Source organism: Apodemus sylvaticus, chromosome 14 (genome assembly GCF_947179515.1).
Source record: "Apodemus sylvaticus chromosome 14, mApoSyl1.1, whole genome shotgun sequence".
Classification (NCBI taxonomy): Eukaryota; Metazoa; Chordata; class Mammalia; order Rodentia; family Muridae; genus Apodemus; species Apodemus sylvaticus.
Window position 1 is genome coordinate 10,752,914 of NC_067485.1, and position 18,909 is coordinate 10,771,822.

Sequence of the window (18,909 nt, forward strand, 5' to 3'; positions counted from 1 at the left end):
AAATGGATTCACATCTTCTATAAGGAAACCATTTTCCCTTTCCAGAACAGCAGTGGGAGCCAGAGCTCTGCAGTAATGGCTCGTACCCAGTCTTCAAAAAGTGATACATGCTTTTAATTCCAGCCCTCTGAAGGCAGAGGCACAGGCAGACAGATCTGTCTGAGTTAAAAGCCAGCCTTATGTATATAGTGAGCTCCAGACCAGCCAAAGCTATACAGTGAGACCCTGTCCCAATCACAAGCAAGCAAGCAAACAAACAAACAAAACCCTTTGAGTGAATTCCTGATCAAACGTTACAAACTCACAGCTTCAAAGGAAATAAAAGGCAAGCAATACCAGAGTAAAGACACCACCCTCTCAGACTCTGAGATGCATAGCAAATGACCACGCAGCTACTGTGCACACTAGCCACCCCCCCCACACACATAGACACCCCCATGTTCTCACATGCAGGAGAACTGTAAATTCATGCAAGCCAAGAGTGGATTTTTAGCCCAAGTTGGAAAGCTAACATTTTTGTACATTTTCTCAAATAAATCTCAGTGCTTGAGAAACACTGGTGGGGGTAGGGGTAGCCCTAAGTTAATCCTAGACATTTGTGGGTGAGTGTTGGAAATCCAAAATGTTAAGGGACCGGGGGTGGGGAAGTCCTGTCTTATAATGGCATTGAAATTTTGGATGCAGATTAGAAAGTTGAACTTTTTTATGTCCCTGCCACACAGGCATATTCTAAGCCATCCAATCACAATCCAGCTTTTTGATTGGATGTTATGTAATAAGACTGATACAAATTCATAACCAGAAAGTTAGGACCACACAATGTGCTTGGGGACTTAAACCACTGTATTCAGTAATTTCAAAGGGTCAAAGAGCAATCTGCAAATAGCCAGGCCTCCCCCCTGGACCACCCACTGCACACGTGCGACACACACGCCAGATGCAGTACCTGCAGAATTGGAGCATTCGTAAATTTTCCTCAGCCTTTTTTCTGACCAACCCTCCCGGTTGAGAAGTCTTTGTTTGTGTGATTGGTTTCAGGCAGTGAGGATAAGCATTAGCCTGCTACCAGGTGTCAGAGGCCCACAAGTGCCAGGTAGCAACGCCAGCTCAATCTGTTGAACACAGGTCATGGTCAGGCTGTGTCGCCTAAGAAAAGCTGTTTGACGGTTCACTGAAGGAGCAATGAACTCTCCTAAAGCTCAAAAGCAAACATTTGCCCTGTGTTTAATTTTAGATATCTGATTAATTACAGTGGGATAAAAAACATTATCCCAGCCAGGAGTCCCAGCAAAATTGAATTTAAAATGGGAGAAATTGTGAGAGTCTTTCTGAGTCTTCTTAGAAATCTGAGTCTCTCAATATTTCAGAATGTAGACATTAGTAGCCCACCCCAGTTCCACTCTGGCGTGGGGGTCTGGAGGGCAAGGAAGACCACTGAAGGGCAGCTTTCATTTTAAATGTGTGAACTAGTTCAAGGTGCTTGAAAGGCCTGTCTGTTTCCTTGTAGAGTTGAAGAAAGCTTTAAAACCTTGTTTTGGTCCATATTTGGCTTGTCTGAGGTCATCTCGGTGGTGCTGAAATACGACCACAAGTTCATCGAGAACATCGGCTACGTGCTGTACGGGGTTTATAATGTCACCATGGTGGTCGTGCTGCTGAACATGCTGATAGCCATGATCAATAACTCCTATCAGGAAATTGAGGTAAGCCCGCTCAGAGCCATCCCCTCCCGTGGCCAGCCATAGCACTGCAGCAAAGAGGGTGGTGGCATCAGACGCGCATGCGCCCTTGCGTTTGAAGCTAAGTAACAGACATTTTTCCTGGACCACGTTTTCTGACAGTCTGCCACATGGCCCTGCTGCCACCACCACATGGGAAAGCCTAGTGAGAGCAGAAAAAATCAGGATCGTGCATCATTCAGTTAGGTGATGATGGCACATCACAATGGCTATCTATGTGCCCATTCCCTTTCTGCCTGCCTCGTGCTTCTTACTAAGAGCCTACTGTGTGCTGAACCAGTACTACAGTGATGATGCAGACAAGTCCCTGTGCCCAAGGAGCCCATAGGCCAATAATAAAAAAGCAGAGATGGGGGTTGGAGAGATGGCTCAGTGGATAAAGTGCATGCTTAGCAAGCTGGGAACAGGAATCTGGCTCCCCTAGAACCTGTGTAAAAAGCTAGCCATGGCACCGTGTGCCTGTAATCCCCACTCTGAGAAGTAAAAAACAGCAGGACCTTGGGAGCTCTCCGGCCCCGCCAGCCTCGCCAGCCTCGCCTGGTCAGTGAGCTCCAGAGTCAGTGAGAGAAGCAATCTCCTCAATTACAGTAGAAAGTGATGGAGGAAGATCCCCAACATCGAATTATGGCATCTACATACACACACATAGGCGTGCACACATACACATATGTAAAAATAAGCAAACAAACGAAACCAGGTAAGGGCCAGTGAGATGGCTCAGCAGGGAAGAGTACTTGCTGTGCAGGTCCTGATAACCAGGGTTCAGTTCTCAGGACCCACATAAAAGTAGAAATTAAAAGCCAACCCCACAAAACAAGCATAAAAACAAGGTGTCTTGACCTCCACGTGTGTGCCATACATAGATAGCACAGCATTCCCACGTCACACACATATATACAGTAATAAGTAACATTTTAGTGTTAAAAAGCCAGGTAAGGTAATCATCATGTCAGCGTGTTCTGGAGCCAATGCCAACGGGTCCCAAAGATGCAAAACAGAGAGAGACAGACAGACAGACTGGGACGCTTGGGGCCACATAAAGATGAAAACCACTTTTCCAGAAAGACAACGGAGGTCGAAAGAAAGCATACAGGCTGTGAATGAGGCCCAGAGCCTCACCCAGTGTGTGCGAGGTTTGGGGTATGGAAAAGGCGGGAAGGAGATGCTTTGAAAGTAAAGGAAGTTGAGGGTGCAGCTCGGTAGTAGCATCTGCAAAGCCATATCTCAATCCCCAGCCCTGCAAAAAAACAAAAGATATCAGTAGATGATTTATTAAGAACTAAAATACGCAGGCCATGAGCAGTTGATTGCCGTCTTAATAGAACATCAAGGAATTAAAGGAACACAGATGAGATACGATAGGAATCAAGGTAAACTGACTAGGATGACCCTGAGCAAGTCAATATCATACAACTTAAGAAGAAAAAGAAGCCATAGTAGGGGTCAGCAGCAAGAGGGCTCAGCGGGTAAAGGAGCTTGTTGCCAAGCCTGGAGACCCGGGTTCAATCCCAGCACCCACATGGTCGAAAGAGAGAACTGACTTCAGAGAGTTATGCTCTGATTTCCACACATGCACCATGGCATGCACACACCCAAACACACATGCATACACAATAATTAATGAATGCAATACATTTCTTAAAAGTTCAATGTGCATACCTAGAATTCCAACACACATAGCAAAACTGTGTCTTAAAAACAAGCAATCGAACAGAATAGATGAAGATCTTACCTAATGATGGTGGTGGAGACTGCCTAACCTCTAAGCCTTAGGAGAAAAGTGTTCCCCTGGAGAAGAGGGGACAAGGGGGACATGCATTGTGATTGTACAAGTGTTTGGAAAAGAATAGCCTTCTCAAGGAAACGATGGGAAAGGTGTGACTGGGGCCGAGGAGATGGCTCAGGGTTAAGAGTGTGTACAGCTCTTGCAGAGGACCAGAGTTCAGTTCCTGGCACCCAGGGGACATTATTCCATCTTCCCATAGTGCCATCTCCTGTTGGTACCTGCACTCACATGTGCACGTACCTTCCTCCACCCCCAGACAGACACACACACACACACACACACACACACACACACACACATATACACTTGGGATGCCTGTGGGGAAAGGTGGTGAACAGCATCCCTTGCAGCTTATGCTTTGAAGGAAAAATTCCTCAGGCGTTATTAAATGAAAAATGCAAGTTGCATTTCTCCCAATACAAGCAGGCAAATCTCCTATGAATACAATGATACACATACAAGCAGGAGAGGCAGATAAAAAGGGATGCTGAGGGCGGGGCCACCATCCTCCTGTGGGACAGGGAGCCAGAGTGGACCGCAGGCTCAGTCAGAGCCTGTCGCTTGCTGGCAAACCCTACACTTCAATAATAAGAAACTATTGCATCCATATGTTTCATATAGGAAAATAAACTGAATCCAATATGGATTTTACTTTTTTTTAAAGAAAGGTAAAATCAGACTGTGTAGCTTAAACAACAGCCATTTATTTTCTTATAGTGGTAGGAGCCAGAAGAGCAAGATGTCAGGCAGATGGCTCCCCGCGAGGCTGCCCTCCTGGGCACACAGACAGCAGCCTCCCAGCTGTGTCCTTCCATGGCCTTTCTGCCAATCTGCTTGGTCAATCCGCCCTTGTAACCTCGTCTGACGTCAGGCACCCTTTTAAAAGGTTCTGCCTGCAAAGCCATCCACATCCCAGAGCGGTGGGGTTAGGGCTGCATCAGACATTTTTAAGGTCATTCAGCCCATAACAGACTCTTCTCAGAAAGATCATTCCAGACCATAGACTTGCATGTTTTAAGACAGGGAGGGACAGACAGAGCTATGCTCAGCACGGCAGAAGCACACGCTGGGCAAGGGAAAGGAGGGGCTGGGCCTGAGGCATCAGCTCCCCTCACCACCCCACCCACCCTGCTCCCTGGAGAATGCAGCACACACTGGAGGGATGGACCAGTGGCATCCTAAGAAGCATTTTTATATATTTGGTTTCCTATGCAAAAAAGCTATTTTTGTCCAACCAATCCTCCTATCCTGCTGGGCCTTGTTTTCCCCAAGTGTAAGAAAAGGCAAATAGTGCTTGAAGAAAACTCCTGGGCCTTTATATTTCCTACCAAGAGATTTTAAACAAACACGTTGAGCCTTGGTCCACTCAGCCCTGGCATGAGAAGGTTGGCTAAGCAGTGCCTACTTGGTACAGGGCTAGGCCAGGTCATAGCTCATAGCTCATGGTGATATCTGAGGTGGGCAGAACAGCAGGGCCTAACCCCTCCCCCTAGGCCCTGAACAACTTCCTGGCCAAGCCAGAGCCTGTGCTGCCTGTGTCTGTGAGCCGTGAGCTACTGTACTCATGAGCACATTTGGCCTTGGTCAGTGACTATGTGTGAGCCTTCTCTGAGGACACTTGCTGATTCATTCACTGGATGGTGAGCACTTCCTGTCAGAACCCACAGGCTCGCCTGCCCTGTCACTGTATCCCTCTCCACCTCCTCCATCTGAGCTAGTCATAGCTCTCTCAGGAGCCACTGTGCATGGCCACCATGCCTGTCTGGACCCTCACCCTCCAGTCCTCTACCTAGCCTTTCATGTCAGTGTTTAAATGACCAAAACAAATTCTTTTAAAAGTGAGAGAAAACCCTTGTACTGGGCTCTCCCGGCTCTCTACCGCCAGTGTTCACACTGCCCACTGGGTCACACCGCCAGCTCCTCTCCCACTATTGACTCTCACCTTATCCATCCCACCTCATCCCCTCAGGCTGGCTCAGCTCTAATATCAGCTGTGGATCAGACTTTGAGTCCCGGGTTAGGCCAAGCCTGGCACAAGATCCTGTCTCAGTGTGGGCCCCTATCTCTTGGTCAGCCACAGATGGGCTGACGAGTGATTGATCCAACCATGCCACTGGCCAGACTCTACAATCCAAAAAATATGCCTCCTCCTAAGCATAGGCTAGAAAGCACAGGGTAGAATTCTTCCTGTGTGGCAGGAAGCTGCCAGCGAGCCCGTGGCCAGCCTTGAAGATTGACAATCTTTCTTTCTTTTTTTTAAAGACTTATTTATTATATTTAAGTACACTGTAGCTGTCTTCAGACACACCAGAAGAAGGCATCAGATCTCATTACAGATGGCTGTGAGCCACCATGTGGTTGCTGGGATTTGAACTCAGGACTTCTGGAAGAGCAGTCAGTGCTCTTAACTGCTGAGCCACTTTGTGTCTGGCATGGCTACATGCCTTTTATGGATATATAGTTCCTTCAGTTCTTCTGGCTACCTTTGAAGCAGGTAATTAGTTTATATTCCCATTTTATAAATAAAGCAACTGAAGTCTAGAATTGCTAAGTCAGATTCCATAGTTTTCACAACTTGTAAGGACCATGGCCAGGATTTGAACCCATGCTGGTGCCAGTGCTCTTACCAGCACACCACCCTTCTTCCTCTGGTCTCCTGTCTTCCTGTGTTAACAGAAGTGATCCCTGTTCTCACAGAGCACCTCTTCTACAAAACTTTTGTGGTGTGTCACATTCCAGTGCAGGCAAGTCAAAGGTAGAACCTTCCCAATGGAGATCAAAGGGCTGCCTGCTGGCTATGGGCTGATACCCCAGGGCTCGATCCCAGAAGGCTCACGGGGGCACATCTATAGTGGGCTCACAAGTACCCTGGTGTGTAGTACCTGGGCAAACAGACATTCACTTGATGCCTGCCTCAGAACATGCAGGAGGCAGTATTACCCACACTGCATGGATTCACAAGCTCAAGTCCCACAGTTAATAAAACTTGAAATCACACATGTGGTTCTAAACCTCACCCCCAACCTTCCTCAAATGAATGAAAATATATAGTTAAAAGTCAAAATTTAAAAAGAAAAATAAAACCTATCCATCTGCACTCATTCCCTGGACTGGGACGGACCGGCCTCCTATCCCGTGCACAGAAGACAACTGAGCATCAGCTCCCAGGGTCACCTAGGGTTCCCCACTTGACACCAAGTCAGAAGACCAAGTCTTGCATTTTCTCTAAACCCAGCACCAGTGAATGGAACGTGGCCAAAGCACATCCTACAGGCCGCAGTCAGGCTCTGTGTGTTACTTTCCACAGGCTAGCCCTCTCCACATTCCCTGCCATCACTCTGACTACTAAGACACTGTGTTGTCCAGCCACCCTTGTCCATGGAGCTCGTGATAGGAGGCTAGCCCAGACTAAGGCGTTTTGCACATAGAAAATTCACACTGGACCTTGAAAGTCTAGTGTGCAAAGAAGAAAAATGAAACATCTCAGTAACTTTTGGTGTGTGATCCTGAACCCAGGGCTTTTCACGTTCATGTTCTGAGCATGTGCCATAGCACTGAGCTACACCCGGCCCTAAGTTTTGTGACAATGACTTGTTGACATGGCAACCCTTTAGCTCAACTAATTTAGACACATCAATTTCACCTGCCCTTTTTTTGTTCACAGTGGGGCATAGTCAGCTTTCCTAAGAGGGTCACCTCAGGTTCACACTGCCTTCCTGGGTGACACTCCTAAAAGAGATGGCTAACACCTAGCGGTGGCAGCCAGAGCTGTGGCAGCCAGAGCTGTGAAGCAGGGACCAGAAGGCTGAAGCTTCGGCGAAGACAGTTCTGATGAGCTGCAAGTGGGAACCGCTGGTGAAGGCACCAGTGGGGTCCGGGGGTGGGGGGTGGGGGATGGAGCACAGCACTGGCCGACCTTTTCCTCCAGGGAGGCCAAGGCAGGTGGAGAGCTTTAAGAGACCACATATGGCCTTAGAGCACTGCCCTGTGCTGTCCGTCCGTCCGTCCATCTGTCCATCGCAGATGGGGTAAGCACATGAGGTGCACCAGTCCTGCCCAGAGGTCTGCTCTACCGCTGTAGACTTGGTCAGCCAGCCCTGCTCTCAGTAAGCTCAGATGTCATCATGGCCTCTGACACGTGTGACTGTTCCCTTGTTTCGCAGGAAGACGCGGACGTGGAGTGGAAATTTGCCCGAGCAAAGCTCTGGCTTTCTTACTTTGATGAAGGAAGAACTCTCCCTGCTCCCTTTAACCTGGTGCCGAGTCCCAAATCCTTTTATTATCTCATAATGAGAATCAAGATGTGCCTCATAAAGCTCTGCCGACCTAAGGCCAAACGCTGTGAAAACGACCTGGAAATGGGCATGCTGAACTCCAAATTCAGGGTAGGTAGGAGCTCCAGATTCAAGCATTCCGTCTGTGGGGTGAGAAAAGGCATGGGGAGGCAGGAGGGCAGGGGAGTTTGAAGAGGCAGGGGAAGGCAGGGCAGAGGGGGTGGAGGCTGTGTTTGAAGCCCTCCTTCCAACAAAGGTCACCAACAAGCCAGGTGCTGTGAGGGACCATTGCCTTACAGAATCTACCAGGCACCTCAGCAAAGCACCACCCTGCAGAATGTCCCCAGATCCCTTAGGGAGATGCTTTGAGTTCAGCAAACTGTCTAGAAAGACGTGGCCCCAGAAGAGGGGCGCTCCCTAGAGCAGTGGCTCCCAACCTTCCCAACGCTGCAACCCTTCCGTGCAATTACTCATGCTGTGGTAACCCCCAACCATAAAATTATTTTCATTGCCCCTTCATAAGTATAATTTTTGCTGCTGTTATGAATTGTAGTGCAAATATCTGATATGCAGATGGTCTTAGATGACCCCCTTGAAAGAGTGGTTTGGGAGTTGAGAACCACTGTCCTAGAGCATATGGGCATAGAATAGCTTTTTGCAGAAAGTACCCAGAGGATGTGAGAACCGAGTTCCCTGCCCAGTCTCTCTTGCTTCCGTGCATGGTCTCAGTGTTTATCGCACAGCAGAACCTCTGAGGAGTTCAGAAGAAAGACAAGAAACTCAGAGCTTCCTTGACCAAATGGACCAATAATGGCTGTTACCATGACAGCCCTACAGCAACTCAGTTCCCAGGAGCAACACTCTAGGAAGCCAAGCCATTTCTAAATCTATTTCCAGAAGTTCCCCTACAGACTGGGCCTGTATGTAGATATTCCCAAGTCCTGCATGCATGTGCATGTATGTATTTTTCTTTCTTTTTTTCTTTCTTTCTTTGCTCCAGAAGACTCGCTACCAGGCTGGCATGAGGAACTCTGAAAACCTGACAGCTAACCGTACCTTTAGCAAGCCCACCAGATACCAGGTAACTACCCTTCCCTAAGTGTGGGAAGAGATGGCTCCCACCAAGATGGGCCCAGTCACATTGCTGCGCAAGCAGAGAGCTCAGCTCCCTTCAGAGCGCCTGCTGTTAACGGAGGAGGCAGGAAGTGCCTTAGTGGCACCTCCAGGCCACTTCAGAGGAGAGACAAATGACAAAGCCATAGATAGCATATGGCATCAAACTGATAGAAGCCCCAAGAAATAAAGAATAAGGGTAAACCTGGAGAAACCCAGGAAGGCCTGGCTGGAGGGGTGCATTCACGGAGAGGAGAGTTGGCCAAGACCTCAGCCAGGAAAAGGAGGCAAAAGGTGCAGCCACAAAGATCTCGGCTGGCTGCTGGAGGGGAGAACGGAAGATAAAGTTGGAAGGAAGGCAAAACCCTGCCTCTCGGGATGGGGGCGGGGCTGTTGGGGAAGGTCCAGGAGAGGAGGGTCACTGCAGAGGCAGACACAGTAAGACTGTATTCAGCCTCAGTCATCAGGCAAGACACCAGTAAGGAGGAGACATGTGCAGGTTCAGATGTAAGGACTGGTGCTTACCGTTGGGCTGTGTGCGTGGGCGGTGGAGAAAAACAGACACGGGCGATGTACAGTCTGGACATACATTCAGCAGGATCTGAGACTGCGTGGGTTCAGGGGAAGGCCCCTCCATGATGCCCAGTGTGCCCTAGGTGTCCGGGTGGATCTCAGGATCATCCCTGCACACCTGTCCTTAGACTGGCAGCCCGCAGAGATGGATGCTACACAATTCTGTACAGGATTGTCCCTGTGCCTGCAATCCCTGCATCCCTTCTGGAAACCTGGGCTAAATCTGTGTTCCAGTTTGAACCAGCTCCTGGGCAGGGTTGAATGGTGACCTCGGGTTAGCTGTTAGACGAGCAGGCATTCTTCCCCCAGCCTTCCACTCCCTTTAGTGTAATCTCTTCCTGGCTGTGATGTGATGTTGCCCTGGGCATCCCTTTGGACTGGGATGAGAAGGAGGTGCTGCCTTCCCATAGGGAGCCCTTACAGACCTGACACTCCCTGACACAGGTCTCTAGCTGAATCTCCTCATCTGGGTTTCAGAAGCCAGCTGTGCAGTGGAGAGGATTTAATTGTACAATTAAGAAACAGTTCAGCCTTCAAAGCGCGTACCGTTTTATCAGATGACATGAGCTCAGAATTGGCAACGGGCAGATCTTGAGTTTAACCGTGCACAGAATGGAGATGCCCAGCTTGATCTGCTTTGAGCTGTTTTACACTCCAAGCCCTCTGACCAGCAGAAGGCTCCCACTTCTCAGCGAAGAGCATAGATTTTTCTCTGTCACTGAGAAGATAGGAATTGCCTTATAGAAACTCAGTGTTGGGCGGAACCAGATTCAGAGATAAAGGAAGGAAGATTGCAGGTGAATGTCCTGTACCCAGATGAATCACAATCAGCCTAGTAGCCTTCTCATATCTGCCTACCTGCGCATCACAGCCTCCATCCATCCAGCCTTAAATCTCCCACAAACCCCTGATGCGAGGACAGAGATTGGTTGCTTTTCAGCCTCAGGCTAGGGGTGACCTTGCCAAGCTGTGCTTGCTTGTCTCTTGTCGCTTAGAGAAAAGCTCCAGGCTACTTATTCAAGTATTCATAGCAGAAAGGCACAAAGGCACCTGACTGGGCTGGGGAGCAGCAGGGGGACTGAGAAGACCCTTCTCTGTGCACCTGGACGCTCTGGCTGGGCATCCTTCTAAGCTGTAGTCATCCAGTCAGCACCTCATTGACCTTGAGGTGACCCCAAAGGACTCGTGGAAGCAGGCTCCCCCCAGATTCCGGCAGGTGTCTACAGATAAGAGAACTGTCTGCCTGGCTGAGGTTGTGACCCACCTGATTCTGAGGGCACTTCGCTGTTACCCCAGAACACTGCCCAGGCACTAGCCTGGTATCCCTCTTCCTGGTGATTCCCCCAGAGTTCCCTCAGCCCCTGCCTTGCTGGGGCTTGGTGGTCTCTTGAGTGGGATCTGTCTGAACCTCAAGCCCTCACAGGTGAGGACAAGGAGCCAGAGCGCCCTCAAACTGCATCCCATCACCGGCAGCAACAAGCAAGCCAGAGGATGGATCTGAGGGGGACGTGAGCCGTTTTGCCTGTCTGTGGGCCCACAGGGAGCCTTCCAGGCTGCATGCTCATCACACAGTCGTCTCCACATGTGTGGAGAACCTGGAGCCCTCAGTCCACCTCCACAGAGCATCCAGCTCACCGAGAGCCTGCTCTGTCAGCCTTGTACACTGTGGTCATTGGCAGAAACCCTGGAGCAGCCTAGCAGCACACTCTGCCCAGTCACCCCAGCAGCCCTGAGCCTGACATCCTGTGTCCAGTCCTTAAGAGTTCCCTGGTGGGTAATCATCTCTGTTTTAAGCTTTCCAGTCCCACTGTCTTGTCAGGAAAGACCGTGCCTGCAGACTGGGGGGTGGGGGGGGAGCCTCCTTGGGTGGCTAGAGTCCCTCAGCACTAGCTGTTTGCTTTAGTTAGGTTGTTTTCCATCCTGGGCTTCCATGACCCCAGAGACCAAACAGTGGGACAAACCATGACATCGTTGACATGGTCTAAGTTCACTCCCCTCAGAGCTGCCTTCTGGCCTGTTTCAAGAGTCTGTTTGTTAGGGGTGCAGACACCAGAACTCACTCTCCGAGGGAAGCACTTCTCTATGACAAAGCAAACAGCCTCATCCTAAAGACAGCACAGAACCCAGACACAGTCCACCATCCAAATAGACCTTAGTTTCATGACACAAGGGGGTTGTTTGGGAGGAGGGAGTTTATTTTGTTGTATGGGGACAGTGGCTTGGTTGGGTTTCTTGAGACAGGGCCTCATGTAACTTAAGCTGGCTTTGAACTTGCTATGTAGCTAAACCTAGCCTTGGACCCCTTTCCCCACCTGGCTTGGGGGTAGACATCTTCTAGTTTACCTTCTAGCTGGTCTTTGCTATGACCAGTATGTTGCAGACAAGCCATCAGTGCCACTTTTCTGTGCCAGGGTCTCACAAACATGACCGTCATGCGTGGCTTCCGCTGAGTGCCATTTTACCCACACTTCCATAAGCTTCCGCTTTCTGTTGGTGGAGGGCTATGCCACACCCATCTGGCTTGACCTCATTGGCTTTTGCCAGTACACAGTATGTGTTCTCTTCCTAGGCTGGGTTTTTGGCCACCCTGGCAGCACAAAGATCTCAGGTCCCAAGAAGATCTGCGTCCCCTCCCACCTGCACCCACAGACCACACCCCAGGAGTCTGTGCTGGAGAGGTGTGCCCCTCGTGCCTGGATGCTAGTCTCTGTGTGACAACCCCTTCTTACTCACTGTGCACCTCTTCTGCATCCACTTTTGAGTCTTCCTCTGCTGAGTAACAGCACTAAAAATACTCACCTCTGCTGCTAGCTAAAGTCATGGGGTTGGGGGCCAGGGGCGGGGGCAGGGACAGGGGCAGGGGAGAGGTCATCTTCATGAAGCCAAAGGACTCAGTGGGAGGAGACAGGAGCTGTCTAAAATTCAGCACAAAATAGTACCCATCCTCCCTTCTCCACATTCCCCATATCTATCCTGCCCTACCTCACCCTACCCTACCCTACCCTACCCTACCCCACAACATACATATATAATAAAGCAGAGGAAATGTTGGATGACCATCTTCCCCAGAACCTTCTGGCATGCATGTCAAGGAGAGTATCTTCTAACCATTTTATGGTTTGTAGTGCAACAATACCAGTTATCTTGTCCTTCAGATCCTTTGGTGTTTGATTCTTTACCCTTTGAACCACAAAACTGTAGAAACCCACTTAGATCAAGCAGTCAGTAGCCAAGAATGGACCATGTGTGTTCAAGCACAAAGACTATGAGACCAGCAACTCTTTCCCTCTGTAGGGCTGCCCGTCGGCTGACATAAGGCTTCTCTGTACGAGGCACCCAGAGCCAGCCCAAGCCCACTGACTCACCGATCCAGCTCCCGGGCAATGCGTCTCAATCCCAACCACCAGGGAATGCAACTCTTATTGCAGTTTTGATTTTCATTGGCTAAACCTTGCCCTCCCCTACTCCCCATCTGTGAGGCCCTAGAGAAGTCCCTCACACTCTGAGCCCACAAGTTCTCATCTGTAAGTAACAATACATCTGTCCCTGAGCTTCTGGGGAAATTGAGATCATCTCTGTGAATAAGACTAACACAACACAGGGTGTAAGATGCAACATACATGTCTGAGTTTCTTCTTCCTCCTCCCCCATCATCATCATCACCACCAAGGAAGAGGCATGCAAGCTGATCTCACCAATCCAGACTGGAGCTAGGTAGCCATGTTTTGAAATGATAAGTATAGCCCTTGGGGTGTTTCTGGAGACTTAATTGTATGACTCAACCCAGGGTACAAAAGATACTAACTACTAAGTAGAAAAGTGTGGTAACTCCTGCACCCACAAAAAGATGCCTTTCACCACCACTCCCCTCATTTCTAGGTTATACCTTGCCATCTTCATCATGAACAGCAAGACTCTTCTCTCCAGAAGTAGAGAAGCCCTCTGCTTGCTTCACTGATACAGGGTCTCACTGTGTAGCCCAGACCTGGAACTGGCCCAGGAACTCACGAGCCTCCCGACTCAGGCCCCCAAGGGTTGGCATTTCAAGCCTACAGGAGTGCGCAGCAGAGACAATGATTGAGGTTTGCCGTGAACGGCATCTAGCTTTCACTGACTCCCTTGTCCTCGGGTCAGCCTAAAACTGTGCAGTAGACGAATGCTCAGAATTTCTTAGATTAACCGGTAACAGATAACTCCAATGTCTCCAGTGAGAAACTGTTGAAGGACGATTTTTCTGTGTTTGTTTGGTTCCTGTTTCCTGAAGGCACCAAGGGATGTGTACACGGTCCTGTGACATAGGTAGCCTGCTTCATGGAGAAGAAGAATATATCAGACACTGCTGCGCTGACACCCACCTCATGGGATGAGAGGCGAGGCAGCTTGCTGATGAGCTGTTCCCACCATCCAAACCATAGAGCCATGGAAGGGGAGCCCACGGGCACAGGAGAAGAGGGACTCACTGGCCTAAGCTTACTCAGGCCATGGGTGAAAGAAATTTAGCTCAGTGCAGATAAAATCCTAGGACCCCAGTCTGGAGACATCCCCTTGAGACGCTAGTCCCTGCTGAGGGCATCAACAGGAAAATGGCCTGAAGCATCCAGTGCTTGGTATACAGCTTTTCCTGTCTTCCATTTTCTTGTGGTTGGAAAGAACTCAGGGCTGAGCTCAGGTCCACTACCAGCCTCCAAACTTTAGAAGATGCTGCCACATCCTCTTGATCCTAGATGTGATCAGGTGAACCAAGCACTGGATGGGGTAGCACTAGGGAGCAGGGGACTTCATGCTGCTCAGGAGAGGCAGAAGTCGCAGTTTTCAGTATATTTTTAACCTCTGTGATTTCACAGGAACCCTGGAACAACTAGCTGGCAAAATCCAAAGCTCAGCTACGCCGGGCCTCCTGACGCATGGCTCTATTCTTGGTGTCCCTCACGTGTAGTTCAAACTTGGCTCACCTAAGGAATACTTACCAGCGAGTTATCTGGAAGCTAGGGACCAAAGCCCCTGCTCCTCCATGACTAGTGGTGCAGGGTCAGGCCATATGCATCTGGGGAAGTGGTCTCTCCATCAAGGCCCAGAAGCCCAGCTCAGAGTGTGGCTGATGCCGGCAACCCTCCGAGGTATAAATGCATCCTCTAGCCCGGCCTGGGCTGCTTTCATGAGCAACATCTGCTCTGTCACCTTTGAGGGCTGCATTTGCCTGGCTGACCTGATAACACTTCCCAGAATTCCCCATCTGGTCAGAGCAACACCTGGCCTCAGCAGAGCTGTGTGTGACTCCAAGATGGTTCTCCTTCCCTGTCTCCTCGACTTGGCTTCCTGTCAGCGGGAAGTGTCCCATTCTCACCTCCTGGGAGGTGGGGAGGGTAGGCAGACCTCTACCGAGGTCTCTCCACAGGGCAGAGCGCCCTGGGGTCACACTAGCCTGCTGTGTCCAGCACTGAGGCCTAGGCTGGGTGAGGCACAGACCCTGCTGGCCTCGCTGCCTCTGAGCACTGCTGTTTCTCATTCCAGAAGATCATGAAGCGGCTCATAAAGAGATACGTGCTGAAGGCCCAGGTGGACAGAGAGAACGACGAAGTCAACGAAGGTATGGGAGGCCCAGAGTGATTTTACTCTAAGTTTTACAGGTCAGGGGTCAAGCATGGTTCTCTCAGGTGGAGAGTGGTGTAGTCTGGGTTCTGGGTTCTTTCTGGAGAATGTCTGACTCTTCAGTGCAAGCAGATGCATTCCATGACCAAGGTCTTTACTTCCTCACTGCGGCAGCTGCTGGTCTACCCTGAGCCCAAACCCCGAGGCCACCCTATTGTCTCTGCACTAGCGTCTGCACCCCCTTCTCCTGTATCTGTCATCTCCACCTGGCCCTTCCACCTCCTCCCCTTGTAAGGAAGGCTTGTGAAGAGATTGGATCCAGGGTGGTCAAGGATCCCCTCCTAACCCTGACGATTAGCACCTGCCTCCACGTGTCACCTTAACATGTCACCTTAGTTGGTTTGCCGTGTGACACATCTCCTGAGGCCAACCACTAACGATGACGTTGTGGACATCCTGGCAGTACGGGACGTTCTTAGGCATTGTTATGCCTCTCACGGTGATGGCGTCCTCTGTTGGCTTCCATCCCTTTGAATTTAGGATAGCCTAGACTCCCACCATTCACACCTTCTTGTGTGAGCACACATACAAAAGCATTGGCCTGGGCCCCGTTTTCAGAAGCTGCCACTGTCTCAGACACAGCTGCACATCGTGTCTCTGTTCCAAGGTCTGAGATTATGGCGATAGCAGTTTCGCTGAGGAGCTCTGAAGTGCCCCTCTTCAGTGGCAGCTGGTGAAAGTGCAGGTCCCAGACTAATGTCTCCTCACATCTGTGGCAAGGCCCGAGGCCAACACTTTAGATAACAGCATCTGGTGCCTCCCATGCACACTGGAGCTCATGTCTCCATCAGTCTTACCAAATGAGTTAGTTTTCCATCTAATTTAAACAAGTATTCTTGAGTAAAGAGCAGATGCCCTATACCAGGCCATTAATCATGCAACACTTAGGATAAATATTTGAAAGACTCTTGCCCATAACTGGAGGTGCCCTGTCTCCCCTCACTTGGGCTGCAGAGCTACCAAAAGAACTCTGCCAGTGAGTGGCCTTTGACTTCATATCTTGGGGTACCTAGCATACAGCCTGAAAAAAAATGGTGATGCCCAGGCTAGCTGGTGAGCACACAGAGCCAAGAAGCTGGGCAGCGGCCCTGTCCCTCCCTGTGGGCCCCAATTATTAGATCATGGGATGCTGCATCAGCTACCTCAAGTGGCTGGTGATGGACATGAAGGTACCTAATACAGTTTGGGGATGGGTACCCAGACATCATTTTAACTTCATTGATATCATGAGTCTGGGGCTTAGTGAACCACCCTAATAAAAATAAAGGGTATAATCATGTATATAAGATCTCTGTACTTTATACACGTAAGCACAAGGCATAGGAGATAGGAAGAGCATACCCACAAGCAGTGGACCCCTGCCAGAACTAAGTCTGGTGTCTAACATATGAGAAAAGAACCTTTCTGCTCCCCTTTGTGCTTAATAAAGAGATTCCCACAGACCCAGACCCACCGGGCTTCTAACCACGTGGGTCACTATGGAAACAGAAAATGAAAGTGACTGGTGGTCCCCTATTAGGGGAGGAGGCAGCTGCAGGCATCGGGAAGGCTCACATCAGGGAGGTCAGGCTGCTTCTAAGAACAAACGGAAGCTGCAGTGGGCAGCTGGCCAGCCCTGGGGCTGCATCCATGTGCAGAGCCCTGTTCTCTGGCGCTTGGGGTTTCTCCCCTTGGCACAAGCAGAGCATCGCAGAATGGATGTCCCCGCAATGAGCATCCCACTTACTCTTCACATCTCCGCGTGCCACCGGTGTGTGAGACGGGTGCCTGAAAACTCACAGCCCTGAATTCCACCTCAATTCCACCTCTACAAGCTGTGGAGAGAGGCTTTCCAGGAATCGGGGTAGGGTGGGGCTGTAAGTGTGTACAGGAAACGGGCTGGGTGGCACTCCTTCCTGGAGATCTGTGGACACAAGGATCTTCGAGACCCCCAACACCCTCCCCCAACTCACCCTCCCCAACTCACCCTCCCCCAACTCACCCTCCCCCAACTCACCCTCCCCCAACTCACCCTCCCCCAACTCACCCTCCCCAGGGCTGGACCTGCACCCACAGCACAGAACCTCCTTCCTGTTACACGCACATCCCCAACAAGCCCTCTTCTGTCTCTGCAGGTGAACTCAAGGAGATCAAGCAGGACATCTCTAGCCTTCGCTATGAGCTCCTGGAGGAGAAGTCTCAAGCCACAGGAGAGCTGGCGGACCTGATCCAACAGCTCAGCGAGAAGTTTGGGAAGAATCTGAACAGAGACCATCTGAGGGTGAACAAGGGCAAGGACATTTAGCAGCCTGAAGGCGTGGGTGACTGACTTTTAACAGCATTCCAAAGCCGGACGGATGTCCCAGTCTCAGCCCTGTTGAGGAGGGGGTTCCGTTCTCACTCCCCTGGGGCTCAGTCCTGGGCACTGACTGATATCTATAGCCCAGGAACCGCCTGGATCCAGGATCATGAAACTAGGCTGTTGGGAGAGACAAGCCTCCCCAGGGAGGGAAGAAGTGCCATCAGACACACAGGAGACCTCCTGTCAGCCTCCGCGGCCAAAGCAGGAGGAGACCATCTTGGATACGCCCTCCCACTCAGGACGAGATCTGTGTCCTGGGAAGTCAGCCCTCTGCACCCTTCTTATTCCTCCCCAACACACACACACAGACACACACACACACACCAGAAACCGGGAGGTGACCTGTGACCACTCTTAAGTGCCAGATGAGAACCCAGATAGCCTAATAGCTAAATAGTTCTATTTGTTTATATAAAAAAGTTTAAAAACACTAAATCAAAAATTGTACTGTAGAGAAAAGTTGTCATTGTTTAGAGAACAACAAAAATCCAAATAATGTATTTTTACCTTTATTATCTTGTATTTACTATTTTTACCTAAAATGAGAAGAAATAAAATTACCTCATAAGAGCCTGGGGGTCTATGTGTGTGGATGTGCGGCTGGGCCATCTGTGACTGGGGGACCTGGCTTTGGAAACTCTCTGGGTCAGGGCTGTCTGGGAGGACAGGACCAAACCACAGCCATGACCTCCAAGAAGTTCGCAGCCTCTGCCCTCACTGCCAAGCCCCACTTACTGTTCCAGCCCTGACCCCAGCATCAGGAGGAAGTGAAGGAAGCACTGAGGGAGGTGGCAGGTTCCCTTCCCTCCGGCTCTCCCCTGGAGCATCCCTGCCTGGTCAGGTGTAAAGCTGTGAGAGTGTGTGTGGGGGGGGGGCGGGGGGGGGGACAAGGGTCTCAGGGATGAGCCTCACACCTGAAGGGACCTGAGAGTGGAAAGAGCTACCACCAGATGGCGCCCGGCCCCAAACAATGTGTCTTGCCACAAGTCAGAGAAGGTGCCCTGGGATTGAAGGAGACTCCTCTGGTCATGAGGAAGCAGCTGGTGGGGCAGATCAGCTTGTGACTGAGTACCCACCGTGTGCTGTGCTCAGGATTTCCCACAAGTCAGTTTTTGAGTCTTCACAGCAACCTTGGAAGGAAGGTCAGGGTTCCAAATTCAAATACCTGAAAAGATACCCTGGAAGAGAAAGAGAAAAGGAAGGGGTGTGTATGCACACATATATCCCCACACATATGTGTATAGATGGTAACCCAGGTGATGGATGGTTACAAAAGCATCAAAGCTCTGCATTCACAGGAACCATACTCTTCATTAGGATTCTGCTGGGCATTAGCACACAGTATGGCTTCCTCTCAAGGCTCTTCCTAGGCAGTCATGTGATTATATGTACCAACAGGCATGTACTGGCTGATTTTGTGTGTCAACTTGGCAC

At 50.2% G+C, this 18,909-nt stretch overlaps 1 protein-coding gene across 2 annotated transcripts in view; it reads left to right on the top strand.

Annotated features, from left to right (window-relative positions):
- The window catches only part of Trpc7 (transient receptor potential cation channel subfamily C member 7), a 119,685-nt gene extending 101,991 nt beyond the window's left edge, over positions 1 to 17,694 (top strand). The window contains exons 8-13 of one of the 2 annotated variants that reach the window (XM_052157576.1): positions 1,508 to 1,703; positions 7,689 to 7,944; positions 8,412 to 8,423; positions 8,846 to 8,880; positions 14,997 to 15,072; positions 17,249 to 17,694. In XM_052157576.1, the coding sequence (XP_052013536.1) occupies positions 1,508 to 1,703; positions 7,689 to 7,944; positions 8,412 to 8,423; positions 8,846 to 8,880; positions 14,997 to 15,072; positions 17,249 to 17,418 (745 nt within the window). In that variant the 3' untranslated portion in view covers positions 17,419 to 17,694. Of the gene's footprint in view, positions 1 to 1,507; positions 1,704 to 7,688; positions 7,945 to 8,411; positions 8,424 to 8,799; positions 8,881 to 14,996; positions 15,073 to 17,248 lie in introns of both variants that reach the window. The other variant, XM_052157577.1, reaches the window with a different exon arrangement.
- The last annotated feature ends 1,215 nt before the right edge of the window (positions 17,695 to 18,909 follow it).